Source organism: Puntigrus tetrazona, chromosome 25 (assembly GCF_018831695.1).
Source record: "Puntigrus tetrazona isolate hp1 chromosome 25, ASM1883169v1, whole genome shotgun sequence".
NCBI lineage: Eukaryota > Metazoa > Chordata > Actinopteri > Cypriniformes > Cyprinidae > Puntigrus > Puntigrus tetrazona.
This window is the reverse complement of record NC_056723.1, coordinates 6,794,542-6,818,328: the sequence shown is the minus strand read 5'-3', so window position 1 is coordinate 6,818,328 and position 23,787 is coordinate 6,794,542. Positions and strand designations below refer to the sequence as shown.

The 23,787-nt window shown below is 38.0% G+C and overlaps 2 protein-coding genes across 5 annotated transcripts; one reads left to right on the top strand and one right to left on the bottom strand.

Moving 5' to 3' along the window:
• Positions 1-612: 612 nt before the first annotated feature.
• LOC122331014 (UPF0705 protein C11orf49 homolog) lies at positions 613-3,390 on the bottom strand. Its single transcript, XM_043228430.1, is given in 9 exon segments — positions 613-874; positions 969-989; positions 992-1,077; positions 1,422-1,617; positions 2,046-2,131; positions 2,207-2,291; positions 2,407-2,537; positions 2,781-2,883; positions 3,045-3,390. Coding segments are annotated over 9 exon segments (825 nt in total). The 5' UTR covers positions 3,094-3,390; the 3' UTR covers positions 613-806.
• An 805-nt stretch (positions 3,391-4,195) lies between these two features.
• Positions 4,196-23,726, top strand: ckap5 (cytoskeleton associated protein 5). 4 transcript variants are annotated; one of them, XM_043227642.1, is made up of 46 exons: positions 4,196-4,341; positions 5,596-5,682; positions 7,116-7,309; positions 8,191-8,397; positions 8,506-8,677; positions 8,779-8,911; positions 9,305-9,408; positions 9,494-9,607; positions 9,696-9,800; positions 9,913-10,002; positions 10,085-10,249; positions 10,345-10,473; positions 11,068-11,226; positions 11,304-11,402; positions 11,503-11,613; positions 11,713-11,805; positions 11,890-12,075; positions 12,395-12,489; positions 12,600-12,657; positions 12,808-12,933; positions 13,315-13,454; positions 13,555-13,729; positions 13,866-13,979; positions 14,104-14,232; positions 14,377-14,571; positions 14,783-14,918; positions 15,181-15,278; positions 15,540-15,626; positions 16,504-16,629; positions 16,724-16,873; positions 16,951-17,154; positions 17,249-17,384; positions 17,477-17,670; positions 17,776-17,942; positions 18,140-18,163; positions 18,900-19,073; positions 19,164-19,284; positions 19,414-19,593; positions 19,819-20,006; positions 20,086-20,161; positions 21,349-21,537; positions 21,610-21,747; positions 21,840-21,923; positions 22,030-22,189; positions 22,273-22,415; positions 22,961-23,726. In XM_043227642.1, the coding sequence occupies exons 2-46, from the start codon at positions 5,626-5,628 to the stop codon at positions 23,174-23,176; spliced, it is 6,141 nt and encodes a 2,046-aa protein (XP_043083577.1). In that variant the 5' UTR covers positions 4,196-4,341; positions 5,596-5,625; the 3' UTR covers positions 23,177-23,726. The 4 variants fall into 4 exon arrangements, with proteins under 4 accessions (XP_043083577.1, XP_043083579.1, XP_043083578.1 ...); XM_043227644.1 differs by lacking the exon at positions 15,540-15,626; XM_043227643.1 differs by lacking the exon at positions 18,140-18,163.
• Positions 23,727-23,787: the final 61 nt, after the last annotated feature.

Sequence of the window (23,787 nt, the reverse complement as noted above, 5' to 3'; positions counted from 1 at the left end):
GATTTTGATTTGATGCTTAAGAAATTATCATTTCATTCATAATTTCAAAAGAACGTGTTAACTTATAATTAAATTTTTTAGTTCCTGAAAGTTAATGTAAATTAGTTTGTCTAGAATTCTAATCTTACTAATTTTTGTTTAATGAAACAGAATTTGATATACATTATTGCACTTAAATATGATATTCTTTGGGTTAAGTCGATCACAGATCAATCACTCTCCTACTGAATGTTTCTTTTACACAACAGTTCTATAGAAATGAGAGAAAACGTAATTTTTAGACAATATGGCTGTCCAATTTATTTATTTTTGTTTCGCAACAGAAGTAGTTTGGTTGCAGAGAAGCTCACAGAACTAGAAAGAAGTGAACACAGACGCCAGATCAGCGCTATTGAAAAGCCTCTTTTCTAATCAAATAAGGGAACCGCACTAAAAGCAGACAGAAAAAGATGTTAACAAGCAGGTCTTTGCATGTTAATTCTCAGAAGAGTCAGTCTCCTCTGTAGAACCGTCGCTCTCCATTTCGATCCTCTTGCGTTGATGAAGGGACTTGCGTGGCGAGGCCTTCTTGGACGCTTCCTTCTGTCCCACAGCGCTGCTGCTGTTGTTGGACGTCCGGGCTGATGGCGACTTGAGCTATGCTGGAACAATCACAGAAATATAGCGTCAAATGCTACTACATTAGATTAATAACATTAGTTAAACATAAAAAGATTGTTGGTAAGCTCTCCATCTTTTAATAGCAGGCGGTTTATAGTTAACCAGCAAGTGACTGTAATATACTCTTTGAAGCAAGTCCGTCTCTCTCACAGTCTCTCCAGCTCCTGGTCCATCTCTGGATCAATCAGAAGGTCCGATTTATTGGGAAGAGCACCTGATAAATAAATAACAATAAAGCGTTTATATTTATTGAATTATTAAAAATTACAAGTATTCAGAAATACATTTAAGCATCATCTAATGCTCACCGATGTCTTGGTTTACTCCTCGTGTTTTGCCAAGGCCATCAGGAAGCCACAGAAAGACACTGACTGACTGCTCTCTAAGATCTCCTTAATGGCAACAGTGGAAGGAAACCTGAGAAAAATGAAATGAGCAGTGTTGAGGATGGCTATAGTGGGTTTTATTATATTTGGTGATAAACAAGTTACTATATAAGCCTGCTATTATAACTCTCTGTAAATATAGATGAAACAATTAAAATATTATTATACATTTTAATATAAATAGAATATTTTTAAATAATAAAACCTAAATTGTCAGAAGCATGTAACATTTCTAAAACATTAACAATTTTTTAAATAAAAAATATCAACGTAAAAGCTTGTTTAATATATCAATAAATTATATATTATAAATAGTACAATGTATAAATTCTGAATGTATGATGGGTGTTTAAAATGACTTAATTTTTGTCTTACTTGTGCTTGAACCTCTCACAAAGTCCCTCAATACATTCACAAAAGACGGAGGAGTCCACGCCTTCTTGAGTGTCTGGCTCCTCGTTGGCTGCGCTGGATAACTGCTCCACCGAGGTGGAGGTCGGGACTATGACAGTGTTCGGGTTCTTCCCCGACAGCAGGTCTTGGTAAATCACAGACACACTCTCCGCAAACTCTGCGAAAGTGAATGAGGATGAGATCATTCCGATGAAAGACGGAGCCTCAAGTAACCATAGAAACATTCTCACAGGGTAGTGATGATGTCACTCTGGCCTTTTGTTACAAGCGCAGTTCAACTCTCAAGGTCAGAACGGCTTTTGATGTTAGCAGAATATTTAAATATCACCTTAATTTACTCTTTTAACATCAAGATTTTACTTTTCATTTTATTTGACTGTATGAGTTTATTTTAAGTGGTCACACTGTGTTTTTTTTTTCAATATTTAATCTGAATTCACTAAAACCGTCTCTCTTTTTTTGCAATAAAGTAGGTTTTGTGACTCAAAATTGTCAGAACCTCAATACTATCTAAAAGGGAATAATCATTACAGTTACAGTTTCATATTATGTTTATGTATTGTATTATATTATAAAGTGTATTACCTTCATAATAGAACTGAATCTGGAATGAATAAATAAAATCTGAGAATGACATTAGACAGTCCGTGGCATCATCTATCAGGACAATCCTAGAATAGAAAAAAATAAGCCGTTAAATGTCAGTAATAAAGGAGGGAAAGGTCAAAGAGACACCAAAAAACTACCTGGCTGCATTTTGTACCATCTCAGTAGGAAAGTCAGGACATAACAGCTGTAAAAGTGAACTGTATTCTGACATTGCCAACAGATCTGCAAGAAGAAACAGCTGTATTTGATCACTGTAAACACACCAATGCAAGCAGTTAAAGTAAAGAGTCATGGCTTGACTTTAAAAATGATAAAGGGGACATCTGCCTCTGCTTACCCCCATTTTTGCCAATCTGTCTGAAGCATTTCCAGAATATATGGATGAAAGACTCTCTGTTATGAGGAGTCGCCTTGATGTAACTGAATTCTCTGAAGAGCACATGATTCCCATTCTTCACACTGGTAAAACTGTAAAGTGACATTGTAATATCTGTATTTGAAAATATCACTATGTATTACTAATATACAATATACAACTTAAATATTATTTTAATAAATAAAAATAGCAATGCATATTACATTTATTTTTGTGTGTGAATTTATTCATGAATAACAATAACATTTTATTTACATAACCTACAATTATCCATTAATAAATAAGCAAAAATGATATAACTCTATAGCTATAAGTGCTAAATAATAACAACTTACTATTCTGCAAAATATCGGACCAGACCAAACTGACTGTATTCCTCTTTATGTTCAAGCAGCTGTGTGACTGCATCGTTGAGATAGAAGAGGACATTCGTTTCAGCTGGAAAGAAAAAGCAAAACGCACTGGCATGACAGTAATGTATTAAAAATTGTCAGTGCATCTGTCAATCATTCTGCAAGCAGTTGTCCTGAAACCGACTGCACCTTGTCAATCTACGAACCATCAAAACAACCACCAAAGCAATAATAAACGAAACATACCTAAGTATTCGTCAACAGTGAGATTGAATCGATCCGTATTCATTTTCATGTTGTTTTATGGTTTTAAATTATTAGCTGGGATGCAGATGCGGCGCATGACTCTGCTGGTAAGCCATTCAGGACGGAGTCTAGCAGCTTTAGCGGTCAATGTGTGCCCACTCTGCACTGCGCCAGACACAAAATGCGTAGCTTCTTAGGCCTCAGGGCTAAAATTCTGGTAAAAAGTAATATTTTTCTATTTAACAAGACTATATTCTCATATTTAATTTGTGTTTTGTCAAGAAATATTTATTTTGTATTTAGGTAAGACCCTCGGTATCTTTGCTCAAATTCATCAAGGGATATAAAGCAACCAATAGAAGACGCGGTTGAGCAGCACGTGACACAACACGGAAGTAAGCCTGGGTGGAGTCTCGCCCTCTTTTTTAAAAAATGCTTTGCTGTGTTTCGTCAGTTTTGTTGATGCAACCGCGGCTATGGAAACCAGCGCATGCGCAACACAGCCGTTTTACTGCGCCCATATGGCTGGCCATTTAAATACTAATCCACGAGGATCTGTAATTAAGTATTTCTGTGCTGCCACAGTGCGTGTACATATCATTTCCAAAAGAACGCTAAAGAGGGCATTTAGTTCTTTAAAAATATTACAAGATGTATGTTATTATAAATATATTTTATTATGTAAATGTAATAAAAATGACATATTCTACAATGCGAATTGATAAACCTTTGACAGATAGTTATGTAATTTATTTTATGTATTATGTATTACACGTGTTATACACATTTATTTTTATTACACACGTTATATTATATATATATATATATATATATATATATATATATATATATATATATATATATATATATATATATATATATATATATATATATCACCTAAAAAATATTTGTATTTATTTATTTATACATTATTTATTGTGTGTGTGTGTGTGTGTGTGTGTGTGTGTACACCCTCACATACATAATATTTATGTGTCTTTTGCTAATTGTTTTGCAACACCACCATAAGTGTCATAATATGACATTCTGTAATTGCATGCTTACTTTATTGATGCACAAATATATTCAAACACTACATACTACCCAATAAAAACATGCTTAACCGCATAAAAATGCACTGTACAGCCTATAACAAACGAAGTGGTGGTTTGAATGAAAGCTAGGCGTCTCCTCCTCTATCTCCCCGCCCTCGGAGGCGTTTCAAAGCCTGGAGAGTAATGACCAAATATTGGTCCCAGCTGATGAAGATCGCCCTGTCTTCCCTCTCTAAAAGCAGGTAAATAAAATTTGTATATTTGCTTATAATCGTAAGAGATCGGAGATTATTACACGAAAGGCGTTTTAAGCGTTTTCTGCCTCGTTATAGATTGCTGCGTTTTATTCGAGGGCCTCGGTTTTAGTGACGGACTGAATAACATCAAGCCGCTTTTATATCTGTGACAAACAATAGTGTGAGTCGGGTTTTTCGTTTTATCGTCGCACATCAGGTCGGACGAGACGGCAGGGGTTGGTTTTGACGTTTCAAGCGTTGGGTTTGTCGGGGAAAAGCTGTGAAAATGGCGATATTTGTTTGAATCTCGTGATGGTTTAAGCTGTTGCAGGACTAACAGACAGTCAGCCAGGGCCGCGTATGTGCTAACAGCTAACCGGTATATTTAAATTTAGCCGTATTTACACTTCGAAGCTAAACAAACCATACTCGGGAATAGTCGTAGAAGGCTGTAAGAACTAGATTTGCTATGTCGTGATTAAAGTAGGTGCGTATTTAAACGTGTTATCCTGCAAAAAGCGACGGCCCGAGCGACAGCAGCTGCGGGTCACTAACGGCTCTGCTGCACCCCGATGGTGTTCTCACATGTGATGAGCTGCGAACCGCTGTAACGTTTATAAAACCCCCCAAACTACTTAATTTATCCTTACTTACGCTGCTAAGTCGTTTTAACGGAGGCTATTGCGTGTAATTGTCATTGTTTGCTTATTATGTTTGTTTTGGGCGGGCTGAATTGGCGGCAGTTTTAGCGTACAAAATTCTTCTACGCTATCTAGTGCTTTTTTTTGGTTGTTGTTTTTCTCACTTGGTCCTGGGCTTGTATTTTAAAGATTTATTTTTCTGCCCGGATCGATATGTAATATGAAACTAGCCTCTTCTGGGAGATGCATTAGTGGATGTTGCTCTGCTTTGGCTGCAGATCTGGATGATGTGTGCATTTGCTGTGAAGTGAATCGGGAATTTCTTCTGTCTGACTGGAGGTTGTGGTTGAAATGCATGGGGATGATGATCTTGCATAGATGTTGTTGTGTCAAGCTGGTCAAGTTTCTCATGCCGTCTTAATAACATTTGTTCTTAATGCTTTGGATAGTTGAGATGTTTGTTGCATGCATCAGATGAGCTTAAAGATGTCTAATTAGCATTCAACTCTAGAAGTCTGCGTTTGTGGTCGTAAACTTTTACATAATTAGTGTGATTGCAATACATTTTTGTTCTGCTTTGTATGCTGTGCGAGCAACCAAAGTTTCCTCCTCTTTTTAGCTGAATAGACAAGACGGACAGATAACAGCCATGGGGGATGACAGTGAATGGATGAAGTTACCCATCGACCAGAAATGTGAACACAAGGTGAGTGATCCCGGTTTTGACCCGTCCAAAATTCCCTGGTGGTGTAAGACCAGCTTTTGTGGTTGTAGCACTAAACTGTCAGCGGTTCGCTCACCCTAATTGTTGCCTTTGCAGATGAATGCATGCAAAGCACCGAATTAAACTAAAACGATGGAAATATAATGCCTATGTTGTTAGCAATCTCATTTACAAGTGAACCACTGCTTTGCCATGTGTTTGTCATGTTAAGTCATTTAGCATCACTTCCAATAAATGTAGTTTTAATAGCGTCAGTTGTCTGCTCCAAACCACTGCAAATCCTTGATATTCAAATCTTTTTTGAGATGTTTATTTGGGCAAATCAGGGTTGAAATTGTCATGTCACACACTCTTCAAAAGTAATGTTAAAAGTAGTATTTTATTCACACAAAGTCACTATTTATTTGGTTGGAAAAATAAAAGTAGAATTATGAAATTAGAATTTTACCTTTTTATATAATTTATATATATATATATATATATATATATATATATATATATATATATATATATATATACACATATATATATATATATATATATATATATATATATATATATATATATATATATATATATATATATATATATATATATATACACACACACACACACACACAACATATGTAACCCATTCTTCTATTGGTAATGCTGATCCTAGTTTCATGATCCTTCGTAAATTATTCTGATGTTGATTTTGGAGGTATAGAAGCATTTAGCATTTTTTTTTTTTCTGGATTCTTCTGGAATGGGCAGCATCCTTGCTAAACAAACAAGTGTTTTATTTTTTATAATGCAATATGTGATGCTATTTTTAATATTGATATGTTTTATGGAGTTAGTTTTTCTAGCTACTTTAACTTTCCTGAGGTGAATGCAATGTTAAGTGACAGGTTGTTTACATGTGACGTCTTCCTGCAGTTTAAACTGATTGGACGACCGCATGATAGATGCGTTCCAGCCAGTTATGTTGACTCTTTCAACATACCCCCGTTCGTTCATTCAGTTTTATTCTGGCTGGAACTTGTGAAAGGCGGGACAATCAGGGGGAGGTGGTAGTAAAAAAAAAAAAAAAAAAAAAGTGCTTCTGTTTGATCGTATGGTTCAATCTCACAGATTTTTACATTGCTTGGTTACATGCGACATTAAAAGTTTTGCTTGAGTTTATTGAAAAATATTGAGTTTAATAGCTGGTGTTTTTATCATGAGTTTTTGCATGTATACCTTTTGCATTACCACCCAGGAAGATAAAGCATTTCATATACATGGTGACCTTGAGTTCACGTGTCCTGTAATATGAATAGTGGTGCTTTAAACATATGTCAGGCCTTGAAGAAAGTGGGTCAGTTACATCAACTCACGAGCTCATTTATTTGGTTGTTCGTTGTCATGATTGATCTTCCATTTTCCCTTAGATTTGGAAAGCAAGATTAAATGGATACGAGGAAGCATTGAAGCTCTTCCAGAAGATAGAAGACGAGAAGAGCTCGGAATGGGGCAAATACCTTGGACTTATCAAAAAATTTGTAACAGAATCAAATGCCGTAGCCCAACTCAAAGGACTGGAGGCAGCACTTGCTTTTATCGAGAATGCACACGTGGCTGGCAAGTAAGTAGTCCCATTTTGTCCCAAAATGCCAAGAAGCACCATCGAAGTAGTTCACACGACAAAAAGTCTTTGAAAATAGTGCTAGTTGCTAAGTTTCAAGTGAGTTTCACGAACCACTGATTTTGTCCTTGGAGGATTAATGGCAGCGTTTGCTTCTCCCTCAATCCCTTAGCAGCTCTTTGTTTCTGTGACCTGTTTTATATGCGATAACGTTTTGTAAAAGCTTTTGTTTACATCTGAGTTTTGGAACAAAGCAGAAATGTGATACGTGGTGAAAGTCTATTTCTGGATTGAGTGAGAGTCATCGAGCAAAGTAGGTGTCTTGTTTATAGGAACACTGTAGCTTTAACCCATTCAGAAAACATGGAGATGTGCCTCATTTTGTTTTTGTGTGAGGAACACTGCAATTCTGTAAATTTAGACATGCATCACAGAAAAAGGCCTACATTTCTGCTGCTCTGGGCACTGCTTTCCATTATTGAGCTAGTGTCTTTGTGGCTATCTGTCTAAATATAGCCGGATAGAATCCGGTCAGTCATTGTTAATGGTACAATAAACTCTCTTGTAGAGTATCGATTGTTTTAATTGGGCTATTATAAAGAAATTGTGAAAACAAGTAACGTTGTATTGTTTGTTTTAATGGGGTTGTGCTTAGTTTTCTTTAGAGATACAATATCTGATAAAACCTGAAAACAGGAATTTTATTTTTCTTTATTTGTTGAAGTGAGGTTTTTTGTTTTAAGCTCTGTAACGCCAAAATTGTCTTCAAGTTGTTCAAGTGAACATACTTGTAAAAGAATATTGTAGAGAATGTCGATTTGTGAGACTTGCTAGTATCTATAGTGTCTTAATAGGATCTAATGGAGAGTCTTATCTTGCAGGACAACAGGGGAAGTGGTTTCTGGAGTGGTTGGCAAAGTTTTCAACCAGCCCAAAGCACGGGCCAAGGAGCTGGGAACTGAGATATGCCTCATGTACATAGAGATCGAGAAGGCAGAGGTGGTCCAGGATGAGCTGATCAAAGGATTGGATAACAAGAACCCCAAGATTGTTGTCGCTTGCATCGAGACGCTAAGGAAAGCACTTTGGTGAGTAGGCAGTTTTTAAACCTGTTAACCATTAAGGAAATGTGGCAGTCAAATTGTCAGTTACTTGTTGGCACTTGTTCAGCAAATACTTTTAAATGTCTTTTTCAGTGAATTTGGATCCAAGATCATAACACTCAAGCCTGTTGTGAAAGTGTTGCCAAAATTGTTTGAGTCACGAGAAAAGGCAGTTCGAGATGAGGCCAAATTGCTGGCAGTGGAGATCTATAGGTGGATTCGTGATGCACTTCGAACTCCCCTCCAGAATATCAACTCTGTACAGGTGATTTAATATAAACGTTTTACAAGTTTTAAATATAAAAATGGTGCATCGAGATATTAGTACAGATTGGATCTTCTCACATTTTGATACTTTACTTTCAGTTGAAAGAGTTGGAGGAAGAATGGGTGAAACTCCCAGCTGCAGCTCCTAAGCAGACCCGGTTCTTGCGCTCTCAGCAGGACCTTAAGGCCAAGTTTGAACAACAGCAGGCTGCAGGAGGAGATGAGGCAGATGGTGAGAATACAGCTTTTGCACCAGTGCAATTTTCTTTTTTTAAATTGATTTATACGTCATCTGAAAGTTTAATAAATAAGCTTTCCATTAATGTATTGTTAGGATTGGACAATATTTGGCTGACATACAGATATTTAAAAAAAGTTTGCAAAAAATGTAAATGGAGGAAATCACCTGTAAATCTTTCCAAATAAAGTCTTTAGCAATACATTAACTTACTCAAATTAAGTTACTATAGATTTATTGTACAAAATTTATTGTACATTAAATTTGATATCCAAACATTTTAGCATAAGGGAAAAATAATAATTTTGACCCATAAGAATATTCTTTAGGGTCACGTTTAGGGGGATAACGTTTTTGTTTAACTTAAATTTTAATTTCTTTCTTTAGGAGACGATGATGATGAGGTTGAAGCTCCTTCAGTGGATCCTTATGAGCTTTTGGAAGCTGTCGAGATCCTTTCTAAACTTCCTAAAGACTTCTATGAAAAAATTGTAAGTCAGAGCAACATAACGCTGATCTGTTTAAATCGTATTGGGTTTTGTCAATTTCATTTGTGTCATTTTTACTCCATTACAGGAAGCAAAAAAATGGCAGGAGAGGAAGGAAGCGTTGGAGGCAGTGGAGGCTTTGACTAAGAATCCAAAACTAGACAGCGGAGACTATGGGGACCTGGTTCGAGCGCTAAAAAAGGTAACCGTCCAACTGGGATTCTGGGTGATGGGATATGCTGTGTGAGCAAGGCCATTAGGACCAAAAAAAAAACCATTTGTTTTTGTAGGTTATTGGGAAAGATGCCAATGTGATGCTAGTGACAATGGCAGCTAAATGCTTGGCTGGACTGGCAGCAGGATTGAGGAAGAAGTTTGGGACATATGCAGGTCATGTAAGTGCTTACCATGATGTAAAATGAGCTCCACAGGAAAAAAAAGATGAGCAAATCATGATTGTTGTTCACAGTAAATGGATGGCTGTTTAAAATTGTTTTCTTTTTGAAGGTGGTGCCAACCATTTTGGAGAAGTTCAAGGAGAAAAAACCTCAGGTGGTTCAGGCCTTGCAGGAGGCCATTGATGCAGTCTTCCTTACTGTAAGTTTTAAAAATGTTTGGTGACAAATGATTTCAAATTTGATCAGTTATTAACAATTTCTAAAATGGTCCTGTACTGTAGACAACCTTGCAAAACATCAGTGAGGATGTTCTGGGAGTGATGGACAACAAGAACCCGTCCATCAAACAACAGGCTTCACTGTTCCTTGCCAGAAGCTTCCGTCACTGTACCCCGAGCACTTTGCCAAAAAGCGTTCTGAAGCCTTTCTGTGCAGCGTTCCTCAAGGTACAGGTTCCTCACAAGTCAACAAACCTTCTGCTGGTGTCTTTAGGTTTTGAAATTGGTTGTCCTTATAAGTTGCCTGCCTTCTCTCTGTGCAGCAAGTGAATGATTCTGCTCCAGAGGTTAGAGATGCTGCTTTTGAGGCTTTGGGGACTGCCATGAAGGTAGTAGGGGAGAAAGCAGTTAATCCATTCCTTACTGATGTTGACAAACTCAAATTGGACAAGGTAAATGTTTAGCTTTGCATTATGACATGTATGTTACAGCTTTTTGAGGCACATTAATATAACAAAAATAGCTGATAACCAATAATTTTGTTTATTTGGGCTTTCAAAAAACACAGTGAATTTAGCACACCATTTACAATAGAACTTACCAAATGTTTTTGTTTTTTCAAAGGTTAAGTGACTTGCTTAAAGAGGGCAAATGGGCATACATATGCAATATTATTTAATACATTTATTGAATTTCTTCAACTGAGATAATTAAAATGTTTACGTATTGTGAATTATTTCACTTTGTAATATGTATTAGATTTGATTATTAATCTATTTTAAATGATCTTATGTTTTAATTGTTCTTAAATTATTAGTCTTTCATACTGATACTTCAATAGTGGGTTTTTTTTTTTTTTTTTTTTTTTTTTTTTTTTTTTATCAACTTGGAACCTTTTTACGTTGCATAAAACCATCCAGCTGAAGGTGAATGGCCCACACCTTCATTGTGCTAACTGCAAGTGTATTAGGCAGTCAATCGACAGATTTTGGGTGAAACTAATAAAGTTCATTAACCTTTTTTTTTTATTTTTTATGCATAAATAGATAAAAGAATGTGCTGATAAAGTGGAGCTTGTTGGAAAGAAAGGAGGAGGTGGTGGTGGAGGAGGAGAGAAGAAAGAGAAACCTGCTGCAAAAGCACCTCCACCCGTTGAAGCACCTGCCAAATCATCCGGGCCTCCTAAGAAAGCGGTTCCTGCAAAGGTATCATCAATTCATATTTTGTTAAATCAGTTATTTTTAAGCAAGGCAAATTAATTTATCTTCTTCTTTATGAACAGGCTGCAGGACCTCCCAAGAAGGGCAAACCTGCCTCTGCCCCAAGTGCGAAGTCCAAGAAAGCTTCAGACACAAAGGAGATTGTTGAGACTGAGCTATCTGTATGTCTTTAATTTTACATTGACATTTTATTTTATCGAACTTGACCAACTGTTGACTGCTGTAATGTAATTATTATAATTGTTTTTTGTTGTTAAATAGCCTGAAGTTTGTGAGGAGAAAGCTGCCGCTGTGCTCCCAGCCTCCTGTATGCAGCTGCTGGACAGCGGTAACTGGAAGGAGAGACTTGCTAGCATGGAAGAATTTCAGAGGGTAACTGGATTTTGTCACTAACTTTTGTGCTGTTTTCAGCTTATTTGTAATGATTTCAACTTAAGCAACATGCTGTAAACTTGAATGTGTTCTGCTTAGGCTGTGGAGCAAATGGACAAATCTGAAATGCCATGCCAGGCTTTAGTCAAGATGTTGGCTAAGAAACCTGGATGGAAAGAGACCAACTTTCAGGTAGTCTATTTAACCAAGTAGGGCTGTTGTTAATTCTCAGCGTTTGGCATTCGGTGCGAGTTTCAAGTATATTTCCCTCTTCAGGTCATGCAAATGAAGCTGCACATTGTGGGTTTAATCGCACAAAAGGGAACGTTCTCAAAGACATCTGCATTGGTGGTTCTGGATGGTCTTGTTGATAAGATTGGGGACGTGAAGTGTGGAAGTAATGCTAAAGAGGCTCTTACAGCGATCGGAGAGGCCTGTTCTCTGCCGTGGACTGCTGAGCAGGTTGGTATTTGGGACTTTCTTCATTTTAAACTATCAGGGAAAATGGAAAAAACCTTAGTTATTTGTGGTATTTATAATAATACTAGCAGTAATAGTAAAAAGAGTAGACTTAATATTCGATCCTTATTAAATGTTTAAAATTAGTGTAGTACATAATGCTTATTGTATACTGTTATTAATGGTAATTGAAGTGTTGCTGTTATAGACATGTTTAATACTTTTGTTACTAAGACATATAGTGGTTTTTTGTTATTAAACATCATATGGCATAAAAATAAAATTTAAGATTTTAAATTGCCCTTGTTTCTCAATTTTTCAGGTCGTCTCAATGGCTTTCACTCAGAAAAACCCTAAAAACCAAGCAGAGACATTGAATTGGTTGGCCAATGCCATGAAGGAGTTTGGATTTGCAGGGTGAGCAGTGTATACCTGAATTTTTTTTTTTTTTTTTTCCCTACATGCAGTTAATCTTTTTCTCATTTATGACTCTGAATGTAATCCCCCCCACCCCCTTTTTAATCCAGAATAAATGTCAAGGCATTCATCAACAATGTCAAAACTGCTCTGGGTGCCACAAATCCTGTGAGTCATACTTTCAATATACGTAACCAAACATATATTGTGCATTTAAAGTGGATGGTGGTAGTGGTTTAGTAAACATTTATTTGCCTGGGATATTATGACTTGATATTTTGTTGCAAATCCTAATGTAATTGTTTACGTTAACTTCAGGCTGTGAGGACATCAGCGATCGCTCTTTTGGGAGTCATGTATCTGTACATGGGCGCTCCTCTGCGCATGTTCTTTGAAGATGAAAAACCAGCACTTCTTTCACAAATTGATGCTGAGTTTGAAAAGGTAAATATGCCCTTTTGAAAAACCGTATTGCCTTGACCATCAGTGGATTTATCCATGCATTAAAACCTGTTTTATGTACATAATCATTTGAGCCACACCTGCTTATTCAATGTTTTAATTTGGTATTGCCTATCCCTCCCTACCCAGCTTATGTCTACATAATAGTGGTGTGTGTGTATATATTTTTTACTGCTTCATTGTCTGCAATGACCATGTTTTGTCTATTAGTTAGACCTTTATCAAAGCAGATTGTTTGCTATAGCACAATGTTAATTTCACACTATGTAAAGGGCTTCGGGGCTTTTTTTAAAAATGTATTTTATATATATATTTTTAAATGTTTGTAAGTTAAATAACCAAGAAAAAAAAATTATTTGATAGATGCAAGGTCAGTCTCCTCCCGCCCCCACCCGTGGCGCCAAAAAAGCAGGAGCAGAAGAGGAGGGAGATGCTGGTGAGGAAGAGGAGGTGGATGGTGGAGCTGGAGACATCATGGACTTGCTGCCCAGAAGCGATATCAGGTCAGAAACGGTTCTTTTTTTCAAATTGATACATTCATTAAGCGGTTTTTGGGTCCCAGTACAAACAAGCAGAGATTTAGAACCTGATTCTCATTCACAGTGATAAAATAACATCGGACATGGTGTCAAAGATCAGCGACAAGAACTGGAAGATAAGGAAGGAGGGGCTTGATGAGGTGGTAGCAGTCATTTCTGAGGCCAAATTCATCCAGGCCAATATTGGCGAGCTGCCGATGGCACTGAAGGGCCGTCTCAATGATTCCAACAAACTACTGGTAACACAAGTTACTTTAATGTCAGAAATAAAATTTTAATTTTGTTTAATGTTTTAGTGCTATTCATTGCCATCCCTGCATTTCAGTTGTAGCATTCAATTAAAGACATGGTTGTAATTGCACAATGTTTCTGTAGGTCCAGCAGACTCTCAGTATCCTGCAGCAGATAGCCACAGCCATGGGTCCCTCTCTCAAGCAACATGTCAAGAACCTGGGAATTCCAGTTGTTACTGTTCTTGGTGACAGCAAGGTATGAAACACTGATTGGGAGTTGTTACTCTTCTTGTGCTGCTGGCCTGGATGTTGGCTGTTCTGATAACATTCAGCTAGAGAGAGTAAATTATTTCTAATTTGCTTGAAATTTGACACTTCAGCCTAACGTTCGTGCTGCTGCCTTGTCAACGCTGAATGCATGGGTGGAGCAGACTGGAATGAAGGAGTGGCTTGAAGGAGAGGACCTATCAGAAGAGCTCAAGAAAGAAAACCCCTTCCTCCGACAGGAGGTATTCACTTGTGGTTTACTCTCTAAAGACTATCATTTTAAGTCAATATTTATTAATAAGAAAATATGTAGAAAAATTCATGGCTAAATTGGAAAGCTTATTTAATCAGTAATCACAAGCTAAAATGCTGTTAAAATTCTGTAGATGCTGGGCTGGCTTGCTGAGAAGCTGCCTACTCTGCGCACGGTGCCCGCAGACCTTATGCTGTGTGTTCCTCACCTGTACAACTGTCTGGAGGACCGCAGCGGTGATGTGCGCAAAAAAGCTCAGGATGCGCTTCCCACCTTCATGATGCACCTGGGCTATGAGAAGATGAGCAAGGCAACAGGCAAACTGAAGGCAAGTGTTACTCCAGCTTTTAGTGTCACATCCTTCAGGCATCATTCTAATATTCTGATGTTACTTTGTTGCACTATTTAATGTTTTTATGAAGTCAGATTAAAAAGTGTGGTTTAATTCAGTGTTATTTTATTTGGTTAATAAGACCAAAATGCATCAATTTTTTTACTATATAAACTATAACATCAGTCTCGCTCTTGTCTTTCTGTAGCCGGCCTCAAAGGACCAGGTGGTCAGCATGCTGGAGAAGGCCAGGGCTGTGATGCCAGCCAAACCTGCAGCTCCTGCCAAAGCTGCAGCTTCCAAACCTCTTTCCTCCAGCGCCCATGCTGCCAAACCAGCCTCAGGTTTGTGTATTTTCACTTTAATCACGGCTAACATGACCACCACTTCCTGGCTGGTTTATCGAACAAGTGTGTATTTGCATGATTGAGAATGCAAACATATGCACACCATAAGATACCCTCTTTTGTTCCTGTGCATTTTTCTTAGGGGTAATATTTTTTATATATATATATATATATATATATGTATATATATGTACCCATGTTGTCATCTATTTATTGGTTTGTGCAAAATGAAGATTAAAGATGCTTTTTCATTTTACAGCTCCAGCCAGGAACCAAAGTCCCAGTGAAGATTACAGTGAACCTGAACCCAAACCAGACACTAAGAAAGCTAAACCAGCAGGTCCTGCGGCTAAAAAGGTGTGGCGCTCTTCAGTGTGTCTGTTTTGCCTGCTTTGAGTAGGGAGTAGCTGCTCATGAAAGATTTAAAACCTTTTTCCAAACTGCTATCTGAAACAGCAGGTCTGTGATACACACAGGACTGTTCTCTTGCGTTAAAAAAAGAAGCCTAATGTTAATTTAGATTTTTGGCCTTTTTTAATATAAAATTAAAAACAGGATGAATTGGGTTCAGCATTTTGTTTAAAATGTTGCTCACTAAAGTGTCTTTTTGAGCACTAGAGAGGGAGCATGGAGCTCAAAGTGAAGGGGGAGAAAGATAATGCTAAACAAAACAGGCTCTCAAGAGGGACGCCTAGCAGTGAACAGGTATATTAGAATCTCAGAGCACCGGTGGAGCTGGAGTGAGGTGGCACTGTTTGGGGTGGAAGCACTGCATTTCTTTAGGGGATAAAAAGCATGCCCTCGGTTTCACAGACGAGGCCTAAGCCTAGTTCTAGAGTAAAATGCAAATCTGAGCTGTTTCAACAGAAAAAAGGCACAAGTTTTTTTTTTTTTTTTTTTTTTGTTTTTTCAAAGGCAGGTTTATAAAGCTTGCCTAAATGTCCTTATTAAACTATGGCCTAATCCTGGTTTAGGCTAATCCCCGTCTATGAAACCGACCAAGATGTTATGACTGTTTAATTCATACTGGGTACTAGAGGGCACCCTTGCATAGAAACGTCACACACACAGATGTATTGCTACTGATGACACTCCAGGAAATCCCTAATATGGACAAAGGTATCCAGTTATCATTAAACGCACAACTGAGATATAAATAATGATGAAACTTAATGATAAATGCAATTGCTAAGTTAATTGTTGTTGTGGGAAGACGTTTTACCAGTATTTCGCAAGCTGTAAGATAATGCCTTTTAGTTGTAATGATCCGATCCAATTTTAGTAGTCAGTGGAAATTTCTTGTAATGAGAAAGCAGTTATAAACCTAAGTTTTAAACCTGTGCAATGGGTAATTATACATTTTAAATAATTAAAACATTTTATAAAGGCTTTGCTCATGATTAAGTTGAGTGTTAATCTCGTAAGAGTTACAACCCCACATGAGCAAATTGATATTCATGAGCTAAAGGATTCGTCATTTTAAACCAAAATGAGGCGTTAATACATCAAAGATCTTGTCGACGTAAAGTAACTCATCTTGAGACTTGAATTCGGTGTAACAGTTGTTTTCCTGACCCTGTAGGGTGTAGTGGGTAAGAAACCTCCAGTTAAGGCTGGTGCAAAGGATGAGGAGGACAAATCTGGCCCTATCTTCATCCTCGTTCCCAACAGCAAAGAGCAGAGGATCAAGGAAGAGAAGGCATTGAAGGTAAACAGCCTTTTAATTATTCTAATAGTTGAGCGACTCCATTAGGATATGTTTTTATTTATTTTTTAAATGTATGTTTATTTCTCAACTTAAGATACTCAAGTGGAACTTCATCACCCCTCGTGATGAGTACGTGGAGCAGCTAAAGACTCAAATGTCCACATGTCTGGCCAAGTGGCTGCAAGACGAACTTTTCCACTTTGACTTTCAGCGCCATGTAAAAGCTATTGGAGCCATGATCGAGGTTAGTAATCTAGTAATTAGGTCAAGTCTAGTATAGATTGATATTGTTTGACTTATGTTTTTAACTGAATTTTCCAGCGCATGGAGGCCGAATGTGAAGCTGTGATTGGCTGTCTAGATCTGATACTGAAGTGGTTCACTTTGCGATTCTTCGACACAAACACCAGTGTGCTGATGAAAGCCCTGGAGTTCCTCAAGCTGCTCTTTACCATGCTGAGCAGGAAGAACTACCAGCTCAATGACTATGAGGCCTCATCTTTCATCCCCTACCTGATCCTCAAGGTGGGCCTCTATCCATCCAGTAACTAAGTAACATGCATCTAATTTTAAACGTACTGCCTAACATGGAGCTTTTTGGTTTCTTGTCCTTGCTCAGGTTGGCGAGTCAAAGGATGTGGTGCGTAAAGACGTCAGAGCTATTCTGACAATGCTGTGTAAAGTCTATGCAGCCAGTAAAGTCTTCCCTTTCCTCATGGAAGGGACCAAATCAAAGAACTCCAAGCAGAGATCTGGTAAATGCACATGGATTTGGTTTAAATGCACATGGTTTTTAAGACATTTTTACAGTGGAAAGTGTTTGTTTATTATGACTTTCTGTTTTCAGAATGCCTTGATGAGCTTGGCTGCCTGATTGAGAACTTCGGTATGAATGTGTGCCAGCCGACTCCAGCTAAGGCTCTTAAAGAAATCGCTGTTCACATCGGAGACCGTGATACCACAGTCCGCAATGCTGCGCTCAACACAGTGGTGGCCGCCTACAACGCCTGTGGAGACCAAGTCTTTAAACTCATTGGCAATGTAAGACACTATATACCCCCAAACATGAACCTTTTTATTTCTAAAACATCCTGTTTGATGCAATGTCATGCTGAACTATTTATATTTATTTTTATCATTGTCAAGCTGTCTGAGAAAGAAATGAGCATGCTGGAGGAGAGGATCAAACGTTCAGCCAAGAAGACACCAGCAGCTTCAGCTAAACAGGAGCGACCTCAGAGAGAGCATCCCACCAATCCCAATGCAACCTTCCTGCGCAAGCCTGCTCAGGAGGAAGTGCCCAACAAGCTCAGGTACATACTGCGTAATCACTGCTACATGATCTTGTTTTGTTTTTTCCCCTTATTTTTTCAAAATGGGAATTTTCCCATGCGCAGTCTCTTCTGTCTCGTTCTATCCTCTTGTGTCATTGCATGTTGTTTCTTAATGCCAAGTCTTTCTCTTCTCCTCTTATTATTCCTTTCTTTTCTTCGCTGCCCTCCATGGACAGAATAATGTATCGCACTTACAGGATGTAAGTACTGCCATACAGCTGTAGTCAATGCTTACAAGGCACCTGACATCCTGGAGGTCTAGAGATCACAAAAAAACTGGACTGAAATATTAAGGAAATAATTAGATCATAAGTGACTGATATAGCCAAATATTTTTAGCCTCATAGTTGAAATCCTTGTGTATTCACACCTTGTGTATTTTCTTTATTTTTATGTAAGTATATAACAGTATAAATGCAGTTTAAAGGTAAAGCATGTTCCCACTGTTTCTTAAAATGCACAAATATTTGCGAAACATTAGACAAAATTGAGGTTTGCGGCAAATTTGTGGCGTCGCAAGAATGCATTCAAATGATCAATTTAAAGTTTTATTGACCCCAAATTTTTTGAACAGGATTCTGCATTTATGCAATATTTTTCTCTATAAAATAACATGATTTATGCTTTTGCTTTCAGTTTGTTACAGAATCAAAATTCTGGGGACTTTTATTCATGTTGTGGGGGTTATATGTGACCCGGGACCACAAAACCAGTCATAAGGAATATTTACTTATTTGTTTATTGTCATACTTGAGATTCATGCACCTAAAACCCAAATAATAAGCTTTTCGATAATGTCTGGTTAGTTTCTTATAGGATAATACTTTGCCAAGATACAAATATTTGAATATCTGGATTTATTTTTTTTTATTTGTGGTCCGGGGTTACATATAACAAGAATGCAGTGGAATTGACCTCTTCCTTCATTTTTAACAGCCAAGCTCGGGCGCAAAACGCTCACTTAGAGCAGTCGGCTCCGTCCATCCCGAAGGAGTTTCAGCTGGATCTGGACGTGTTTGAGAACAACCACACATGTGCCAGCGATATCCCTGACCTGGTGCAGCACAAACTGGATGAAGTTCTGGAGCCGGTCATGATTCCTGAGCGAAAGTAAGAGTTTAGCACTATAAAGTTGTTGTTTCTGTTAAATGTATAGCATGAGAAAATATGTGGACGTTGTGTGTGTGTGTGTGTTTGCAGGATGCGTTCGGTCTCCCCTCATTTCGACGACATTCACAACAGCACTGCCTCCACCATCAACTTCGTAATTTCTCAGGTGGCCAGTGGGGATATTAACACTAGTATCCAAGCCTTGGCACAGGTCGGCATCCTGCTTCCACTATTTGGATTTCTAAAATGTCATAGCCAAGCTCAATGTTTCAATGAACTACAATTTTTTTCCACTTTCAAGAAGTCATTTCCTTTTTTTTTTTTTTTTCTTTCTCTGAAGATTGATGAGGTTCTGAGGCAGGCGGACAAAGCGGAAGCAATGTCTGGACACATCGACCAGTTCCTCATCGCCACCTTCATGCAGCTGCGGCTTATTTATAACACGCACATGGCTGACGATCGACTGGACAAAAAGGACATCTTCAAACTTTACAGCTGCATCATAGGAAACATGCTTTCTGTGAGTGCTGCTATACTTTTAGTTTGGGAAGAGAGCTCTTGTTTCAGCACAGTATTCCAGTAGCTATGTCCTAATTTCCGAACACATCTAGTATTGTGTTCCCAGAAACAAACAGCTTTTTGTTCGCAGAAAATCGTTTGCGTTAAAATGCATGGAGTGTCTGAAACAAAACAAAAGTCATCGTTCTTTGGCGTGCTGAGTCACAGTCACGGTTTCTGTTCCCAGCTGTTCTCGATGGAGAGTCTGGCGCGGGAGGCCTCCATGGGTGTCCTGAAAGACCTGATGCATGGTCTGATCACGCTGATGTTGGACTCCAGGGTGGAGGACATCGAGGACGGACAGCAGCTCATTCGCTCCGTCAACCTGCTCGTGGTTCGAGTGCTAGAGAAATCTGACCAGACCAACATCCTGAGGTTAGCGGCTCCGCACAACTTTGTTTTGTGTACTGTTCTGTGTACGTTTGTAGGTTAAAGGTTATCGTTTTCTTTCCAGTGCTTTGCTGGTACTGCTGCAGGACAGTCTTATCGGCACTGCTGGCTCCCCCATGTTCTCCGAACTTGTCATGAAGGTATAACTGGTGCCCTTTGTGGCCATATATGAATGTTGACACTGAAACTACATCGTACTGCAAGCAGAACACTTGACAAAAAAAAAAGAGCCTATAGAGCTTAAGTTATTTTGCATGCACAATTGATTTGAAATTGTGATGGCTAAAAAATTTTCAGAAGTCATTTTTATTTAAGTGGGGAAATATTTTGGTGGAGCTTGTTTCTAGTATTTTTAAAGTTGAATCATCAAAATTAAATGCACTTAATTCCACCCTCACACCCGGAAAGGTCACTTTAAAGGTAGAGAATGTAATTTAACAAACATGTATTATTTTGAACCACATGCACTGATGAATCATGGGCAATAATGTGTTCACGTAATGTTAGCTATGTTAATTACATTTGTTTGTTTTCCTCACTGGTAAACACCATTAACATTGTTGTTGAACACATAATTGCAACTTGGAAACGCTGAACTTTATAAATGCTCATAGTAGACTGATGTTAAAAAATAATTTCATACCTTTTTTATTAGCTAAGTTTTATTGTAAAAACAATTAAAGTTCAATTTTAAAATAAATATAGAGGTTTAGTAACATTTGTGTCTGGTTGCAGTGGAAGTACTAAAATTTATGAAACTGAAAGCTAAGAATCAAGATGGCAAATACATAATTTCAAATGTAAGGGGGAAAAAAAACTGATTTAAAATAGAACATTAGGGAAATGTAAGTAATTTCATGGTTATGATATAAATATTTTTATTGCTAGCTTTAAGGTCTTTATCATTTCTTAATACCATGGAAATTAAAAAAGTCAATATCACAAACTAATACTAGCCAAACAACAAGCTCAATAAAAAGGCACTAATTACAAGCAATATGACAAACTAAAGTAGAACACAAATGTTGCATATCTTGGCTGAAGTAAGAGATTTTTTTGTTTAACATGAATGACAGACAGCAGGAATATTAGACTATATATACTAATATTAGATTCATTTATTTAATGTAACAGATTGCTTGAAATCATGTCCAAACAAGGTGTTTGTGACCACATAGTACAGAAATGTCCCAAACGTGTATCTGCAATAAAAATGATAGTCTAAAATCTCTGCCTGTTGATGCATTACTACTGGTAAATTGCCTGTCCCTAATAGACATAATACAATTATAAAAATAAACTTAACACCTGTCTTTGTCCCATGCAGTGTCTATGGAGAATGATCCGTTTCCTGCCACAGACCATCAACAGTATTAATTTGGACCGCATCCTGCTGGATGTGCACAACTTCATGAAGGTTTTCCCTAAAGAGAAGCTCAAACAGCTGAAGAGCGACGTTCCCCACCGGACGCTGAAGACACTGCTGCACACGCTCTGCAGGCTCACCGGCGCCAAGGTACACATTGAAAACTTTAATAGAGCCTGAAACTTGCTTCATGAAAGAAACCTGTGAATGTCCCTCTCATAGATATTAGATCACATGTCCATGATTGAGAATCGCAATGAGTCTGAACTGGAGGCGCACCTGAGACGGGTGGTCAAGCATTCTGCAAACCTCTCCGGACTCAAGTCTGACAAGAGCACAGAGAAGGGCGCCCTCAGATCGGTATGTCCTGCTGGGTCTCGGCTGAAGGCTGTCTTGATAATACTTGAAAAAATTATAGATGCTGAACTGGTTTCTTCAACGGTTTTGAATAGGATGAAAAAATGATCAAGGCCAAAGTGAGCGACATCCTGTCTGAGATCTTCAAAAAGATTGGCTCAAAGGAGAACACTAAAGAGGTAATGGAGAAAAGCTTCCTTGTTTTTGTTTTTTTTTATTTAAAATGACCAGAACTACTTGCAGTTCTCGATGTAGTACTTCCATTCAAAGTGTGTCGTTTCCCAGGGTCTGACGGAGCTGTATGAATACAAGCAGAAGTACTCTGACGCAGACCTTGAGCCCTTCTTGAGGAACACGTCTCAGTTTTTCCAGAGTTATGTGGAGCGGGGACTTCGCATGATTGAGTCCGAGCGTGAAGGAAAAGGCAGAATTCAGACCTCCACAGGTGAGTTGTGCCAACTTTAATGAAATAACTTTTTTTTATTTTGTTATTTTTGTTCTAGCATACTAAGATTTCTGTTGTTTCAGTAATCCCTCAGCACAGCACAGAGTCATATTTGCCGAGCTCCAGCACCGTGCCCATCAGCAGTAACGGAGAAGATCTGAACGCTGCTGCCTACTACGAAAGACTCAAGATCTTACGGCAACGGCGTGGCCTTGAGAACTCAACGGTTTGTCTTATTCAACAGTGTTATGATTTTGATGCACAGTTTATCATTTTTGACTTTAGATGGATAGAATTTAATACATTTTTACTCACTTTAAGTGGTTTAATCTAACGATCAACGGATAAGTTCATTTAATTCATTAAGATTTTTGAATATTTTAGTTGTAACATTGTTTTAATAACCTTTTTACATTACAATTTTAGGATTTTATTATTGCAAAGCTGTTTTTATTTACTTGACGTGCCACTGAGAAATTTTTAGCTCTTATATAAATCCTATATTGTTATACAAAGAATCAATAGTAAATAGTATTCAGTATTTATGATGAACAGTAGACCAGTGTTTTTGTTTTAAAATGATCAATCCTCGCTTACACTGCTGAGGCATCTACATCTACATGAGGGAATCTACCTGTACACATCTATGGGTATAAGTGATCATATTACACGCAATATATAAAATGTGTGAATGTTCTTAAATGCTGAGGTATTAATGCCATAATTATTTAGTGTATATATTGAGTTGTAAATATTTGTCTTCTCGTGCAGCCAGAGGAAGACCGCCCTCCGCTCAGCTCCCTGAGACCATCGGTGGCATCCTCCACAGACATGCTGCACAGCAAACTGTCCCAGCTGAAGGAGTCCCGCGAGCACTTCCAGCAGGAGCAGTCGCACTCCCACAGCCCCACCCGCTCCTCCTCCCCCGCCTCCAACCTCGACGACCTCAAAAAGAGGCTGGAGAGGATAAAGAGCAACCGCCAGTAGAGCAGCTCCTCGCCTTCATTCTACGGTAACGCACTAGATAGTCAGCCGACTTCCCCAAACTCCACCATCCCAACGTTTTTCAGGGTAAACGCGTGCATAGATTACGGTTATGCGAAATAGGATGAAAAAAATAACTCGGTCTGTCTACATTGTATAATATTAAGTAAACATTTTCTGTATGTTAGTATTGTGCACAGTTGTTTTTGTACATAAAGTGGCTAACCACATCAGGCTTTTATGTGTCATTTAGGGTTTTCCGTGTACAGTTTTCCTGTGCAGAATGCTGTAATATGTGTAACTGATGCTTGTTTTTTATTTTAATAGACATTTTAGAGAGATCTAAATTAATGTCGCTTTCACTTGGTCTCAACTTCTATCTGTTCAACACTGTTTGCCATTTTCGCTGTTTACTTTCTGCCTTTTTTCTTTCTCACTATTCCAAGCATCTCTGAAGCTCTCATAACTTTTGAAGAATTGATTCCTTTCTTAAGGAGCATGGCATGAAGTACTGGATCTTTCTTTTTATGTAAATAAAGTTTGCATTACTAAAGGCTGTTAATTCCATTTTTCTTTTAATATTCCCAACATTTTGCACTCTGTAGTGAGATGTT

What these genes read in the sequence shown, in the direction of transcription:
- ckap5 (XM_043227642.1), top strand. Translation starts at nt 5,626, where the DNA reads ATGGGGGATGACAGTGAATGGATGAAGTTACCCATCGACCAGAAATGT. An exon ending in CTCTGGGTGCCACAAATCCT is followed by an intron (nt 12,658 to 12,807) that starts GTGAGTCATACT and finishes CGTTAACTTCAG; the next exon opens with GCTGTGAGGACATCAGCGAT. An exon ending in TCCCCTACCTGATCCTCAAG is followed by an intron (nt 17,155 to 17,248) that starts GTGGGCCTCTAT and finishes GTCCTTGCTCAG; the next exon opens with GTTGGCGAGTCAAAGGATGT.